General features: G+C 56.1%; 3 protein-coding genes across 3 annotated transcripts; all 3 read left to right on the top strand.

Annotated features, from left to right (window-relative positions):
* Nucleotides 1-1,048: 1,048 nt before the first annotated feature.
* On the top strand, nucleotides 1,049-2,316 carry IWZ02DRAFT_148749 (uncharacterized protein). The gene has a single exon (XM_066761887.1). The coding sequence runs from the start codon at nucleotides 1,322-1,324 to the stop codon at nucleotides 2,075-2,077; it is 756 nt and encodes a 251-aa protein (XP_066618040.1). The 5' UTR covers nucleotides 1,049-1,321; the 3' UTR covers nucleotides 2,078-2,316.
* A 1-nt stretch (nucleotide 2,317) lies between these two features.
* Nucleotides 2,318-3,520, top strand: IWZ02DRAFT_148769 (uncharacterized protein). The gene has a single exon (XM_066761888.1). It carries the CDS (start codon nucleotides 2,557-2,559, stop codon nucleotides 3,208-3,210), a length of 654 nt encoding a protein of 217 aa, XP_066618039.1. The 5' UTR covers nucleotides 2,318-2,556; the 3' UTR covers nucleotides 3,211-3,520.
* A 745-nt stretch (nucleotides 3,521-4,265) lies between these two features.
* IWZ02DRAFT_386551 (uncharacterized protein) lies at nucleotides 4,266-4,934 on the top strand (the record flags this gene model as incomplete). Its single annotated transcript, XM_066765477.1, has 1 exon — nucleotides 4,266-4,934. One exon carries the CDS (start codon nucleotides 4,266-4,268, stop codon nucleotides 4,932-4,934), a length of 669 nt encoding a protein of 222 aa, XP_066618038.1.
* Nucleotides 4,935-13,639: the final 8,705 nt, after the last annotated feature.

Here is a 13,639-nt window from a genome sequence, read left to right as displayed (position 1 = left end):
CTGTATGCCAGAAGTACCACGCTCTTCCAAAGACCTCAACGTGGGTTTTAAGAAAGAAAGCAACAGCGACGTGGAAGCATGAAGGGGTTAAAGGAAAAGGAAACGGTTCTTGGCCCGTCTCGACTCCCCTCTCGCTTCGCGCAGCACCTACCTCCAGTACAAGGGGGCGGGCCGGCGCATGAAACAGCAGAGCCAGGACGATGATCCAAGAACAGACACAACCGAAAACCAGCGGCGCGGGTCATTTAAGCACGGTTGCGGCATGCCTTCTTAGCGCTGGTCGACGCTGCGGGTGGTTGGAGGTTCTAGCCAGCATGGCCAGCAGGCATCACTGATGTTCGAGAGACGTCGGTTCTCGGGACGGCCCCCCAGGAAGCCAGGATAACGCTGCGGGAGTCTCCCGCTCGCAACGGCGGAACGGTATGCAGGGCTGAAGCCGCAAGGCAGGGGGATAAATGGGAATGTCGAGGATGAGCTCAAGCAAACTCCATCTCACCTCGCTATCGCTGAGTCGTCTCGCTTCGAAGACGCAGCTTTGTTTCGATGAAGCTGGACGAGCGGGTATAAAGGGGGGAAAATGGGTACTCCGTTGGCACATTGTGGATTTTTAGAAACCACATCAACAGGCCGCGAGTCTTTGCCATGGCCTGCATGCCTTCAGCGCTCGTCTCAGCACGCAGTGTGTTGAAGGAGCGCGACGAAAGGTAGCCGAGCAGTGCGTGTAGAGACCGCCGATGACATACGCATCCCCAACAAACAGCCCGATCGATTCGCATCCGTCAAGTCAAGAGCCGGTCACACAAACGCGTTTTGGAAAAGCTGCGAATTGCCGTGGGCGCGCGGACAGCGCTCGGAGATGAGATGGGTCCGGGATGCGTGTGGGTGCGTTCATCAATCAATAGATTCGGATTTTTTTGGAACCGTGGTGTCTCGCCAAACGATGTGCGCTAGATGGAAAGGCGGTCAGCACCTTGTCCTTGTTCTGCCGCCGGCGCCGATGGACGACATTCATTCATTCATTGACGGAAATCTGTGCTTGGTGTGATTGGTTGCTGCTCATTGACCTGCCGCGAGACATGAGTCCACCAGAAGACTGTAGGTAGGTATACTGGCTGGGATTGCCCCGTTGGTTGTTGCGGCCTGCTTGACCGGCTTCTCTGGTGGTGAGCAGAGAACACGGGCTGGCTGGAGGAAAAGAGGAAAAAGAGCATAATCCGCGTCCACTTGTTCTCTCCCCCTCGAGAAAGCAACAGTACAGCAAGGACGATTGAGACCTCCTCAGATCTCGCGACCACGGACCATCGCCATTGGACCGGAAGCCATGGGCGGCGCTTCCAACACGAAGCCGCGCAACAATGCAAATCACAAGCCAGCCAGAGGAAAAGCCAGCAGCACAACCAAGGCATCGACCAGCAGCACCAGCAAGCAGCCCAAAAACTGGCCGCCTTCGCTGCCCTACCACGCGCACCCTCTCCCATCGCCGGCCTTCCCGCGCGCCCTGCTACAGACACTCCACACGCCACCAGCTTGTCCCGCGCCCGTCTTCCACGCGCTGCCGCCCTCGCCCAATCCCAACGTGCTCATCACGCCCATCACGACGACAGGGCACCCGGCGTGCGGCCAAGCGGGGCTCTTCGCGCGCGCCGCGCTGCCGCCCGCCACGCTGATCCTGACGTACAGCGGCACGCTGCACACGCGCGACGACGCCGACGCCGCCTCCGACTACGACCTCAGCCTGGACCGCGAGCTGGGTGTCGGCGTCGATGCGGCGCGCGGCGGCAACGAGGCTCGCTTTGTCAATGACTACCGCGGCGTCCCTGGCGTCGCGGCGCCGAATGCTGAGTTTGGCGACGTGTGGGTTGAGGTCGACGGCAAGAGGGTCGAGAGGCGCATGGGGGTCTGGGTGTTGGGCAAGGGCAAGAATGTCAAAGGTCCAAGGGCCCGTGGGATTAGGAAGGGCGAAGAGATTTTGGTGAGTTATGGCAAGGGGTTCTGGAGGGAGAGGTTGGCTGGAGACGAAGGGGAGGGGGGTGAAGGAGATGGCGACGTCACGGAGGGTCAGGCAAGGGTGGACTGATGTCTATGCCAGCTTGGATAGACGTTCGAAGGGCCATTCAACCGCGGTTTCGTGACGCTCTACACCAGGAATCTTTCACAACTCGGACACCGAGACCAACGAACCTCGGGAGACGCAATCCGCAGCGTGGTCATCTGTCTTGGACGGGCGCAGAGAAACCCTGTCAGCCGCAGTGGCTCGAACAAGATTCCGACGGCTGGTAGACATTGGAGCCGTAGGGAAAAAATAGCTGCACGCTGCGCACAGTGCGACTCAGCAGTGCGAAGCTGAAAACACGGAACTGGGATTGAGCGAGTGTGGAGAGGCATCCGGTTGGGGCGCCGAGGCTGGGGTACGGCGTCGTTGGTGTAGCTGCTGGAGCCTCTGGTGACCGTCAGCGCAACGTGGGATGACGGTCAGAGCCACGAGTCGAGCCGAAGCCGCGGTCTCGTCGATGCCGTGGAAGAAATCTTGGAAGAGGAGAAGAAAGAGGCTACCGCATGACTGATTATGGCCATGCCCATGTGTCAGAAGTCGACGTGGCAGTCGGCCATAGATTGTCACCTTTATGCTCACGGCAACGGCTCGAGGGCGACTGGGTGGCACAACAGCACAGCTGCGCCCCAGCTTTGGCAGGCAGTGGCGCCGTCGGCTTCTTCCACGGCCTGGCAGCTGGAGAAAAGATGTTTGTTTTCTCGGCCGACGGCATGTTGATGGTCGAATCTGTAGCATGGCTTGGCGGAAAGTGGCACAAAGAAGACGAAATGGGATCGCTCGATCGCAATTCTGATGTTGTAGAGTTTTTCATGCGGCACCCGCCACATGAGATCATGGTCGTCGATCGACAGCACAGCACTTCCTTTCCATCTTCCAGGAAGCGAGCCGGCAGGCTGCTGAGGACGCTTTTCGCGAATGGTCGCTCACTTGCCCAAAGCAGAGAGGTCCGCGGCGGATGCGGTAATGGCGCGTTCAGAATCCGAGGGATTCGTGGTGGTGAGGTGGTTGGCACTCCCGTCGCTTCCTGGTTTCGCGCGCCGGCATTCCGCATACGTCATGGCGACGGCAGCCGTCGTCTCGTCGACAGCCAAAGACACAGAAATGACGTTGGGCAAGATTCTGGGTTTGCTCCAGTCGAATCTGACAGGGTATGGTGAAGGAGCAGGAGGCGGCAGAGGGTTCAAGCGCATGGGGACAAAGTGGCGCATGGCGGAGGATGGGGATTGTCGCGTCTGGCAGAAAACATGGAAAACATGATCGATTGACAGGTACCGGCACGTTGGCCAAGGTGCAGGAGTCGCTGAAAGCAGCCATGATCAGCCTGCGCGGCCGTTTTCGGGGGCGTCGAGGGGGCAGCGAGGGGAAACAAACAAGTCCACAACGTAGGAACCTTGCGAGCAGTCAGGCGGACAATGAGGACGGCCGGGGGGCGACGAGAAAGGAAACATTGGAAACGTGAGAGTAGCAGTGGCTGCGACAGTTTCGGTGCTCTCAGGCCTGAAACTGGCGAGGTGGTTAGGTGGTTGGCGAGGGCTGCCGATTAATTATTATTGGGCCCGCAGAAGCAGCGCACAGGACACTGGGCCAGGCCAGAGACAGGAGGGAGATCGGCACAGCAGCCAACCAAGGAGAAAGATGGTGGAGAGAAGAAAGCCAGGCGTCGTCAGAGAGTGGTTGCGTGGCTTCATGGCGGGTTAGGAGCACGGCGGAACGGCACGCTGACCACGGGAGAGAGTACATATCTAATGAGGTGTGATGCACTAATTCTAGAGGCACGTCACGGCCTCAATTCAGTGTACATGTCGGCTAAGGTACTCAACATGGAGTAATAAATTCGGGGCCCCAGAGCATGTGTGCCCATGTCCATGTCCATGGCGTGGACATGTAAATAACGCCGCTCCCGCCTTCTCCCTGCTGCATCCTGACTGACTCTGTCCCCAACCCGACCGCGACATCCCTCATCCCAGCACCCGACAGCAATTTTTGCCCCGGCTCTACCTCCCAATCCACTGCCCCCCCCCCCCCCCCCCCCCGGCTCGACCACTATATCTCTCTCCTCCTCTCCTCCCACTCACCACCACCACCACCTCCACCACCTCCTCCTCCGCCTACCAACCCCAAACACCACTCCACACCACCGCAGCCACTTCGTCCTTCGATGAGCTTGCTATTAACTCGCCCCTCCCACCCATTCGCCTCCCCATTCTCCACCATGTCCGCCCGCACCCCCTCCGCCTCGGACATTGTACGTACCTTCGCATCCCACCCTCTCCTCGCCCGCGACTCGTCTAACTCTCCACAGTCCGACCCCTACGCCCGCTACCTCTACCTCTCGTCGCAGCAAGAGAGTCTGCGCCAGCGTCTGACGGTGCAAATCCCACCCACCGACGCCTACGCCACGGCAAACTACTCGCCGCGCTCCTCCTTCTCTTCTGACATTTCCATCTCCCTCTCTGGCACTCACTCGCCCTTGAGCCACTCACCCACCCAAACGCCCACCACGCCTTTCAACACGGCCGCACACAACACGCCTGGCGCTTGCTCCTCCCCCGTCCCGGACCTGCCGCACCACAGCCACCATGCCGCCAGCAAGACGGGCGCACCGCACTCGCCCTCACAGGTGCGCAATGGCGCCCCGCTGCCCGCCGACTCTGCCCTCTACGATGTCAACAAGCAGGTCAAGGCCGTCCTGACGGAGCTGCTTAACACGGACAATGTGCGCCGTGACGAGCGCTTCCGCGCCTTTGTCCAGAGCCGCCTGATGGATACGGAGCTGGAGATGCGCCGCCAGCGCCGCCGCCGCAGCAGCGTCGACCGCGAGGTGCTTGACAGCATTGCTGAGCACTTTGGCGATGTTGGCGCCGCTAGTCAGTACGCGTAATGCCAGGGAGGCTCCAGGTGTCAGAGCGCGTCCGTGGAGGGAGGCTTCGAACGTCGGTTCGCGCCTGCGCTGGGAGGCTTCGACCATTGAATCGCATCCGCGCTGGGAGGCTACGACCGTTCAACCGCACCCGCGCTTGGAGCCTTCGTTCGCCTGACGCCACACTTACCGCGCACGCACTGGAAGCATTCGACAACGACCACCCCACCCAAAAGCTGGAGTTCAGCTTCCCAAAAGTTTTCTTCGCCCTTTTATTCCCCTTCTTGCTCGCGGCTGGTCCGGATACCTGGGCCGGCGTGCTCTTCGTCACACTTTACTCATATACGGTTATGAGACGGGCCAAGGAAGCAGCTAGCTCGCTCCTCCGGTCCCGCTTCTTCTCTTCTCCTTCTGGTACATTGCTTAGCCTCCTTTCTCTTCATTTCGACCGTGCTGGATCAAATCGCGGACTAGGATTGGACGGACGGACGGATGGACGGATGGAATGACGCGAAAACACCCGGACACGGATGGCGGACGGATGGCTGGTTGGTTGGATTGGTTCGGGAGGCGTTACTGGGATTTCGTTTCTCACACCACTTTTTTCCTCCCCTTCTCCAAACCTCTTTTCTGCCTTTTGTTTCTTCCCTTTTGACATTTGCAAAACCGGATACCCCACTACCCACCAATACACCCCTTGAACAATCGTCCCATCGGGACGACGTGACCGAGTCGAATGAGAGAAAAATCAACACCATCACATCATCACAAAAGCATCACTACTACCACTTGTAAGCGGCAGCTGAGCCAAGTACCAGCTGCTGATGCTGATGCTTTGTCTGTCTACTTTTTACTTGTATGTATAAGCTGGCCTTGTGGATACGGGACCTCGTCATCTTGCGTGTGTCCTCTTTTCGTTTACTTTTCTTGTCTCTACTTGTTACTCATGTCTCCTTTTTCATATCTTCATGTATGATAGACAGCAGCAGCAGTAGTTGTCGGACGGAGCAAGGAAGGCAGGCAGGCTGGGAGTTGGTTGGCGCTTCCAACATCATCATCATCATCCTTGAACAAATTAACTTGATAGCCATCTCTACCATTTGACACTGCGCCTTTATTCAACCCATAACTACACTACGCTGTCCTTGTCCTACCCGTCCCTGTCCAATTGTCCCATCAGAATCAGCAACAGAAGCAAAGGGCATCAAGTGAACCAACCGACTATGCTCACTCTCTGCAGTATGTAGTTAGTCGCAGAGACATGAACCCTACCTCCCCCTGTACCTTCTTCATCCCCCTACCCACGCATTTATCTACCTGCCTACCTACTACCTGCGCAAGCCCCTTTCCCTGCATACACACATATTAAAAAAAAAAAAAAAAAAAAAAAAAAAAACCTAAACCAGCGCCAAAACTACCAAACAACGCCAGCCAGTGCCGTCCGTCCCATCGATTCCTTACCCACCACACGAGGCCCAAAAAAAAAAAAAAAAAAAAAAAAAAAGCGAGCGAGCGTGTCCGTCACCACAAACATGGCAGCGCATCGCACTTGATCGCATCGGCAAAGCGACGTCTAAGGGCCTTCGCAAACCAACGACCGCGCGACCGACCGACCGACCGAGCGAGCAAGCCGCGCAGGCCAGGTCAGGTCAGGTCAGGTACGGTAGCGTAGCGAAGCGTACTACTGTACTGTATTGTACCGCAGAGAAGAGAAGAGGAGAGGGAAGGAAAGGAAAGGAAAGGAAAGGATAGGATCTCCCTGCATGCGGCGGCGGCGCTTTACATGCATTATCCCCGCTCGGCCTTGTCTCGTTTCGCTTCGCCGCGTAGACGAGGGTGTGGATGACGAGGGTGCAGGGTGCAGAGTGCAGGTAGGCGAAACGCAGGGTTGACTTTTCAGCGTGCACGCAGAGTGCACATAGTAGAGATGAGGAGGGGAGGAGGGGAACTGATGTGAATTGTGGGAAACGGGCGACGGAAGGAACCTATGTAGGGAAGGGCTGGTTGAAATGCCGACGACGACCGATGACGACGTGAATAAGGAAGGTGATGAAGACAATTTAATTGTGTATGCATGTAAATATTGGACGACTGATTACATAGAAGCTGCACACGAGTATTGCAACTCCATCGCCAAAAGGTAGAAACCAAACACCAACATTCCATCCATCCAACACAAGCCGCGCCCTCGCTCGGTAGCCGCAGAGAAATCCAATGGTCTGCAGACGCGCCTTATCGAGAGATGAGGATGGTGGTGGTGGTGGTGGTGGCAGAGGAGATAGCAAGCAGAGATCAGGTTCGTTGTGGAGGGCTGCGCGCGATGAGATGGGCCGCACCCACCACCACCACCTACACACCACAAGCGGGTAGGGCGTTGGGTTGGTCAAGGGGGCGTATGCGACATGATGCTGTTGGTGGTGTCCTCCTGGCCGCGCCAAACGAGCTACTTACTGGATGGATGCAGCGCGCGAGCGGGACAGCATAGGACAAGACAGGGTCCTAGTCCTTAGAAGGGCGCGTAGGGTCATAAGTAGCCCAGCAGTAGAGCAGACGAAAAAGAGCTGCCGGGAGCAAGGGGACTACGATCCAATCTATGTAGTCCTTGAACCTAAAAACTTACGCTACCAAAATGTCTCCATCAATGCCTCAGAGCGTTCGCGGCGGCGGGAATCACCAAGCGTCAAAGACAGCGGCTGCGGAATTCAAGCACATCAGCCCAATCACGACAGATTGCATAAAGATTTCTCCAATATCAACGACTCAATGCCTCATGCTGCCAGCGAGTCAACACTGCACCTTGACGTCTGCACAACCTTGCGCGACGCGGAGCGGTGCGGGCAGCGGAGGGGTGCCTTGTCCGTTTACGACCGGGGATTGTGTCCAAGGGGTCTCTGCGCGGCGCGGCGCCATGGCGGGGAAGGAAGGCAGGCGACCCGTGTACTAGGGCCCTGCTCCCCTCCAAGGCTCGCCGCGCGCCGTCAGGACATGTAGGTAGGGGTCTAGAAGGCTATGCGGAGAAGAGCTAGGCTACTGTACCTAGTCCAGGTAGACAGCCGAACCGAGGAGCAAGCCAGACGGACGGCGGCTGCCCGGCGGCGTTAGCTTGGTGGCTTCTGTCCGTCTGTCCACCGAGTGTGGCGAGAGTAGGGACGGGAGCTGAGGTTGAGTGCACGATGCGTGATGTGTTTGGAGGCGGGGATTCGTAGGGTTGTAGTTGTGGAAATAGGACCAGTGTGTGAGCATATAGGGAGCACAGCGTGACGCGCCTGGTTGCAGTCCTGAGAGGACAAGATGCTGGAGCAACGACGTGACTGGAGAAAGTTTCGGCACAGCTGGTTGGTCATGGTCTTGCATGCCCAAGGCGCCGCAGACGAAAAATATCAGAGAAGGACGGCGTGCTGTGTGAATCCCGACTGCGGCTGCTCGGCCAGCACCTTCGTGATCCGACGCTGGCTGATGACTGGCTCAGAGAAGGCATACAGGCGTCCTTCTTGCAGAGGCTGCAGCTGTGCGCCTTTGGGGACTCTGACCGCTGGTGTGAATCTTTCCTTTCTGATACGCCCCTGGCAAGTGTCTTATCAGCGCCCGCATGGCCGTCTTCCAAACGGTAGCGAATTCCAGACGAGGCGTTGCACCGCAGCATGGCGGCTTGTCGATTCCGATGGCCACACTATCCGACTGGCCGGGGCCTTTTCATCTTGAGGCTAGATTTCGTCAGCTCGACGGTGGAAGTCAGGGCGGACCGGCTTCCGCATTCGAGCGTCTGGAAAGCGTCAACTGACACTGAAGCAGCACTCCCTTGAAGGGCGGCAGTGAAGGAGGGTTGGACAGGAGGACTGTTGGAGACGGCTCCACGCGGAGGCTGTTTAAAGTTTCGGACTAGAACGCAACAGGCCACTGAACGACGGGTGCATAAATCTGACGTGCATGTGTGCGGTCGTGCGGAGAGAGCGTGGTTGTGGAGCCAAGGGCAACCGTGGATGTGGGGTTCTCCGCTTTCTTGGCAAAGGGCCGTCTGGGACCATCTGGGGAGACGGTGGACTGACCTCAGCCAACCTCCCGACTCCCTGGGACATGGCTGTCAAAGGGCGCAGGGTGTCAAGGGACAAGTCTTGTGATGCTCTGGGACCTGGGAACCGGAAGCTCTTTTGTCCAGGCAAAGGACCGAAAGCCTGCACGTCTTTGCTGAGGAACAAAGGGAGTTTCAGGGTTACCATTGGACGTGACGCGGCGCGAAAAGGCTCCACTCGCCAATCTGCTCGATCCTGTTAAGGTCAATGTGTTGATTGACACCATGCTTCAGGAATGGCTCAGCAATCGTCCAGATGGCCAAGTGGGTCTCAATGGCGCCGGCTAGGCTGCGATGTTCGCCGAGTGAAACAGTCTGGATGCATTTCAACTTGCGGAGCCGATCGAGAGCAAAAAGAATTGCTGTCTGATGGAGGGCGTTGGTTTGGCGTTGTCAGACGGCGTTGGAAGGCAGAGAGTTGAGGTGAGGTGGTGAACCTACCAAGCTTCCGGATGGGCCGAAAGCGGAGTCATGTTCGGCCGAGTCCGGAGGTCGTCAACGTCTAACGTCCTCTCAAACTTTTGATATCCCGACAATAACTTTGGCGCAGAGTAGAATATGGCTTCTTGATCCCCTGTCGAAATCTGTTTTGTCATAGCTTGAGAGAAGGTGAGGTTGATCGAGTCTGGCAAAGCGCATAAGTCAGCATTTCAGAGATTTTGGCTGCTCTTCTGTTTCGACGCAATCGCTCAACACGGCAGGTAGACATTGTTCAACTAAGTCCAATGTCGCAAGTCTCGACTTGATCTTCTCGACTCAAGCCGTTCTCATCTTTTTCTTACCAGTCGGTTTTCTGGAACGCCGCACTCCAGGCAGCCCCAATGGCGGCGAACAACAAATTAGGCCAAAAGCCAGTGAAGTTTCCTTGGGCAATTCCGACTTCTTGTGTCGAAAGGTCGAAGGAATATGGCCGGCTATGTGTGCGACCTTTAAAGCTCCGGCCAGGTGTTCGAGAAGAAGTGTATCAGTCAGTGTTGGGCTTATTAGGCCATCATGGCCATCTGCGCTTCAAAGGGAATATTCCTACTAACAATCAAGGTCCATGCAACCATCGGTCATTTGATCGTCTCCCGAAAACGACAAGTATCACCCGGCATCAAAAAGCCCGAAGCGCAGACCGTGCGTAAGTAGGACAATCGGGACATGCAGACTTGCAAAAGGCTCCCCATCGGTTCCAATTACAATGCCGACGAAGCCTTTTGCCAGCTGTATGATCCGGATGGAAGACGCATGAGCAAATCGCAAAGGATTTCGTGCTTTGATGCGATCTTGCATCAAGACAACAAGAACCCAAAGGGCCCGGACCTCAATGGCCGATGGGGCTTTGACAAAGAACTGGATCACAAAAGCTGGAGCGCTCAACTTGCTCGGCCTTCATCCCGTGTTCTTCGTATGCGGGCAGGCAGGACCTCTTTCCAAGGTGCCTGGAAGACGGCTTGTCATCGCCCACCTGAGATGAGCGTGTGGTTCAAAGGAGCATGATTCACTCCGCCTTTTCAAACTTCCTGTCGCGCCACGCTGGAGAGTCTTTCGTCATGTACGTCGAAGATGTTGTTTCCTGTACAGCGAAAGTCAGCCGATGACGAAGTCCGTCGGCGAGGCTGTGTTGAGCAAGTTGGCAAGGAAGGTGAGCGGCCCGTCCGGTGCATCGACTCTGGGGCGAGGCTAGAGCGCGTGCAAAAGGTCGACAGGGCGACATGGTGGACACCCGTCAGTCAAAACGACGGATCAAGAGCACAGAGCGTGAGCAAATCGATGAGGTTCGTGGTGACTTGCAGTCGTGGTGTCCTTTCCGGGAGGTCGTGTCTGCTTTTTGACATGACAGCGTCGAGGTGACTGCAAGAACCAGTCAGGTACGAAAGCGGCGAGGTCTGGAAGAGAAGAACGGTAGCCGGGCACAAAGCGACGCCAGCAAAAAAGAAAAAGAAATATCGACATCACCCGCCAGGTATCGAACAGAGGAAGACTCGGCTGCAGGATTGGGCGTCTGAACAGCCGAATCCGAGATTCTGAACAGGTTAAACGATGCCACCTTTCCTCCCGATACGTCAATGGTCGGACGCTCGGGGTTCCGGTGCTAAACTGTCGCGCTTTTGGGATTATATGCTGACCTTTTGGCGAGTAGTTAGTCGGTACGTCGCCGGCAAAAAGAAAAAAGAAATATCGACATCACCCGCCAGGTATCGAACGGAGATCAGCTGCTTTGGATTCTGAGCAGGTTGTTATGACGCCGCCTTTCCTCCCACGACGCCAACATTCGGACGATTGGGGTTCCGGTGCTGAATTGTCGCGCTTTTGCTGGTTATATATTGAGGTTCCGGCGAATAGTTGATCTGTCTTGACACTCGCCTCCTTTGGCTGGCGGACGACACTGCCATCTCCAGTCGATACTATGCCACTCCCTTTGGTCACCGCCTCAGTAGCCTCACACTATACCACGGCCGAATCCCTTTGCCCCAGCAGGCATCGTAGTCGTTAAAAACTACGGCCAGCATAGAAATCTTAACGCCGATAGATATGAGGCTGGAATCAAGAAAAGGATAATGATGGTTCTTCCATTGGAGCTGATCCTACAAACGAGATCATACATGAAGCAACTTTACACCGCCCCCGCTCGGCCACTTGCCTATGCTCCCGCGTCTGAAGCGTCGTCCACGAGGCCACGCGATGCTCGTGCTGTCCCTTCATTCCTCCGGCGAATTTCCAGTTTCGTCATCTCGACAGCCTAGTCGAGCGGTGGTGATGATTGGGAAGCGGGCGAGGCGAGGCGAGGCAAGGGTACATGGGCCAGCCAGTGGCGTATTGCTTGACCAAAAACTGTCTGTCTTTCGTCTGCGGACCGTTGTCGCAGAAGCCGCGAGGTCGATTCGAGGCCGCATGTTCTGATTCATATCTCATAAGTCGTTGTTGAGGTGAAGCGGCAGCTTCTCAACGCGCAATCTTCGTCCGCAGCGAGAAGGATGAGCTGTAACGTGCAGGGTTTGCCCAAGAGAAGCCGCCAAATGTCAGGACGGACGACGGGCGTGCCTGTTGTGGGTTGTCAGTCGGCTTGATCTAATCTGGATGATGCTTTAGGACACGAACTTTGCTTTGAATCCATGAGGAGCGTTTTTCTGGATTGAAAGCCTTGGCCTCACCAAGAACGTCGGAAGGAATGGGGGCATTGAAGACGTCAATGTGCGACGGATCCATAGTAAGAGTTGGTTGAGTATTTCGGATGTCTACAAAGTGTAAGACGCAGTGCTGCGAACTGATTACTCGACTCCTCCCCTTCAACCAGGCGCCAAAGCTCGCTATATACTTCCTCGAGCGCGCGAAGCAGTAAACACCCCGCAAAGAGGGCCTCGCAACTAGCGCCACCAAATCCGCAGCCAAGCACGCGCAACAGCACCAGCACAACCCCCCTGAAACGCCTCGACAGATGCAAATGAAGTTTCGCGGGCGCCCTCGAAATTCGTGCTCGCGCGGTGATTGGCCGACCCGCCGCAACGCGCATCGCACGACGCGCGCCGGCGGTTTTCGCTCTGGAGGCTAGCGAGTCGGACTTATGCTCTCCACACCACTAGCGCTCGCTTCTTGCCTAGCTATCGCGCAGCCAAGCTTCTAGAGGGTGCGCGTGTGGTGTGTACGGCGGTGGGATCGCCGTCTTGGCTGGGGAGAAGAAGCAACTGCCAAGCGCCGGTGATCTGGCGGCTGTTATGTACTTGGGGGGGAGTGGTGTCGATGAGACTCGCCTTGGTAATTCTTGGGGGTTCATTGACGCACGTTAGGGTGTTGATCGTCGATAGTGCCTTATATTTGCCATAGATATTGCCTGCTTGTCTGAAGGGTGATCCCGAGACTCCGACGGTTGAGGCATTTGATCAGGGACGAAAACGACCGCGCTTTGCGTCGAGAGGTTGGGGTTGTGGTATGCACGTCGATTCTACAAGGTGGCTTTCGATCTGCCAGAATTGTGTGGCTGGTCGAGACGCGGCATAGTCGGCAGTTATTGCAGTTTGTTTTGCGTTGCGCTGTGTTTCGGGAGTTTCCATCCTGGCTCCTACTGGAAGATGTACTACTCACATTTATCATACAAGCTCTTCCCTTTCAACTCCTTCGTCCAATTATTACCGCCGCATAATTGGAAAATGACCTCAAGCAGAGGTACTCAAGATTGAATTTCACTGTAGGGAAACCACAAATAGTCTTTTCTGCAAATCCAAGGACTTTGTCTCTGCAAATGGACCGTGACATGTTGACCGGAAGCACAGACGACCTCCAGATTTCAATCGAGCATCGAAGCTTCCAGCCGGCCAAGGGAATCATACACCGGGTGAGATCACCGAGCTTTTGGTGGATGGCTCTAGACCAAAATTGTCTGTGAGAAGACCAAAGGATGATATTCCAGGGGAAAATCGAGTCAACGCCGCGAATTCAATTTTCAAGCAGTTCGGCAATATTCCAATGCACGTTTGGCTGTTGTGACTAGATCTTGATTGAAGGAACCAAGACTAGTTTCGGCGATGGTATCGTCTTGGTATTTCAATGCGTTGGTGGAAGTGTTGGTGGAAGTGTTGGCGAAAGTGTTGGCGAAAGTGTTGGCGAGAGAGTGTACTCAAGCGCAGCGTACTTGCGCTTGAGGAAGAGAAGTTCATGGAGACTCAGTCGTCAAATA

Source organism: Phyllosticta citriasiana (assembly GCF_038021145.1).
Source record: "Phyllosticta citriasiana strain CBS 120426 chromosome Unknown IWZ02scaffold_20, whole genome shotgun sequence".
In the NCBI taxonomy this organism is placed as follows: Eukaryota; Fungi; Ascomycota; class Dothideomycetes; order Botryosphaeriales; family Phyllostictaceae; genus Phyllosticta; species Phyllosticta citriasiana.
This window is presented reverse-complemented; position numbering and strand designations above follow the sequence as displayed.

Bases quoted from the DNA above. Each gene is read 5' to 3' on its own strand.
- IWZ02DRAFT_148769 (XM_066761888.1), top strand. From the start codon at position 2,557: ATGACTGATTATGGCCATGCCCATGTGTCAGAAGTCGACGTGGCAGTC.
- IWZ02DRAFT_148749 (XM_066761887.1), top strand. From the start codon at position 1,322: ATGGGCGGCGCTTCCAACACGAAGCCGCGCAACAATGCAAATCACAAG.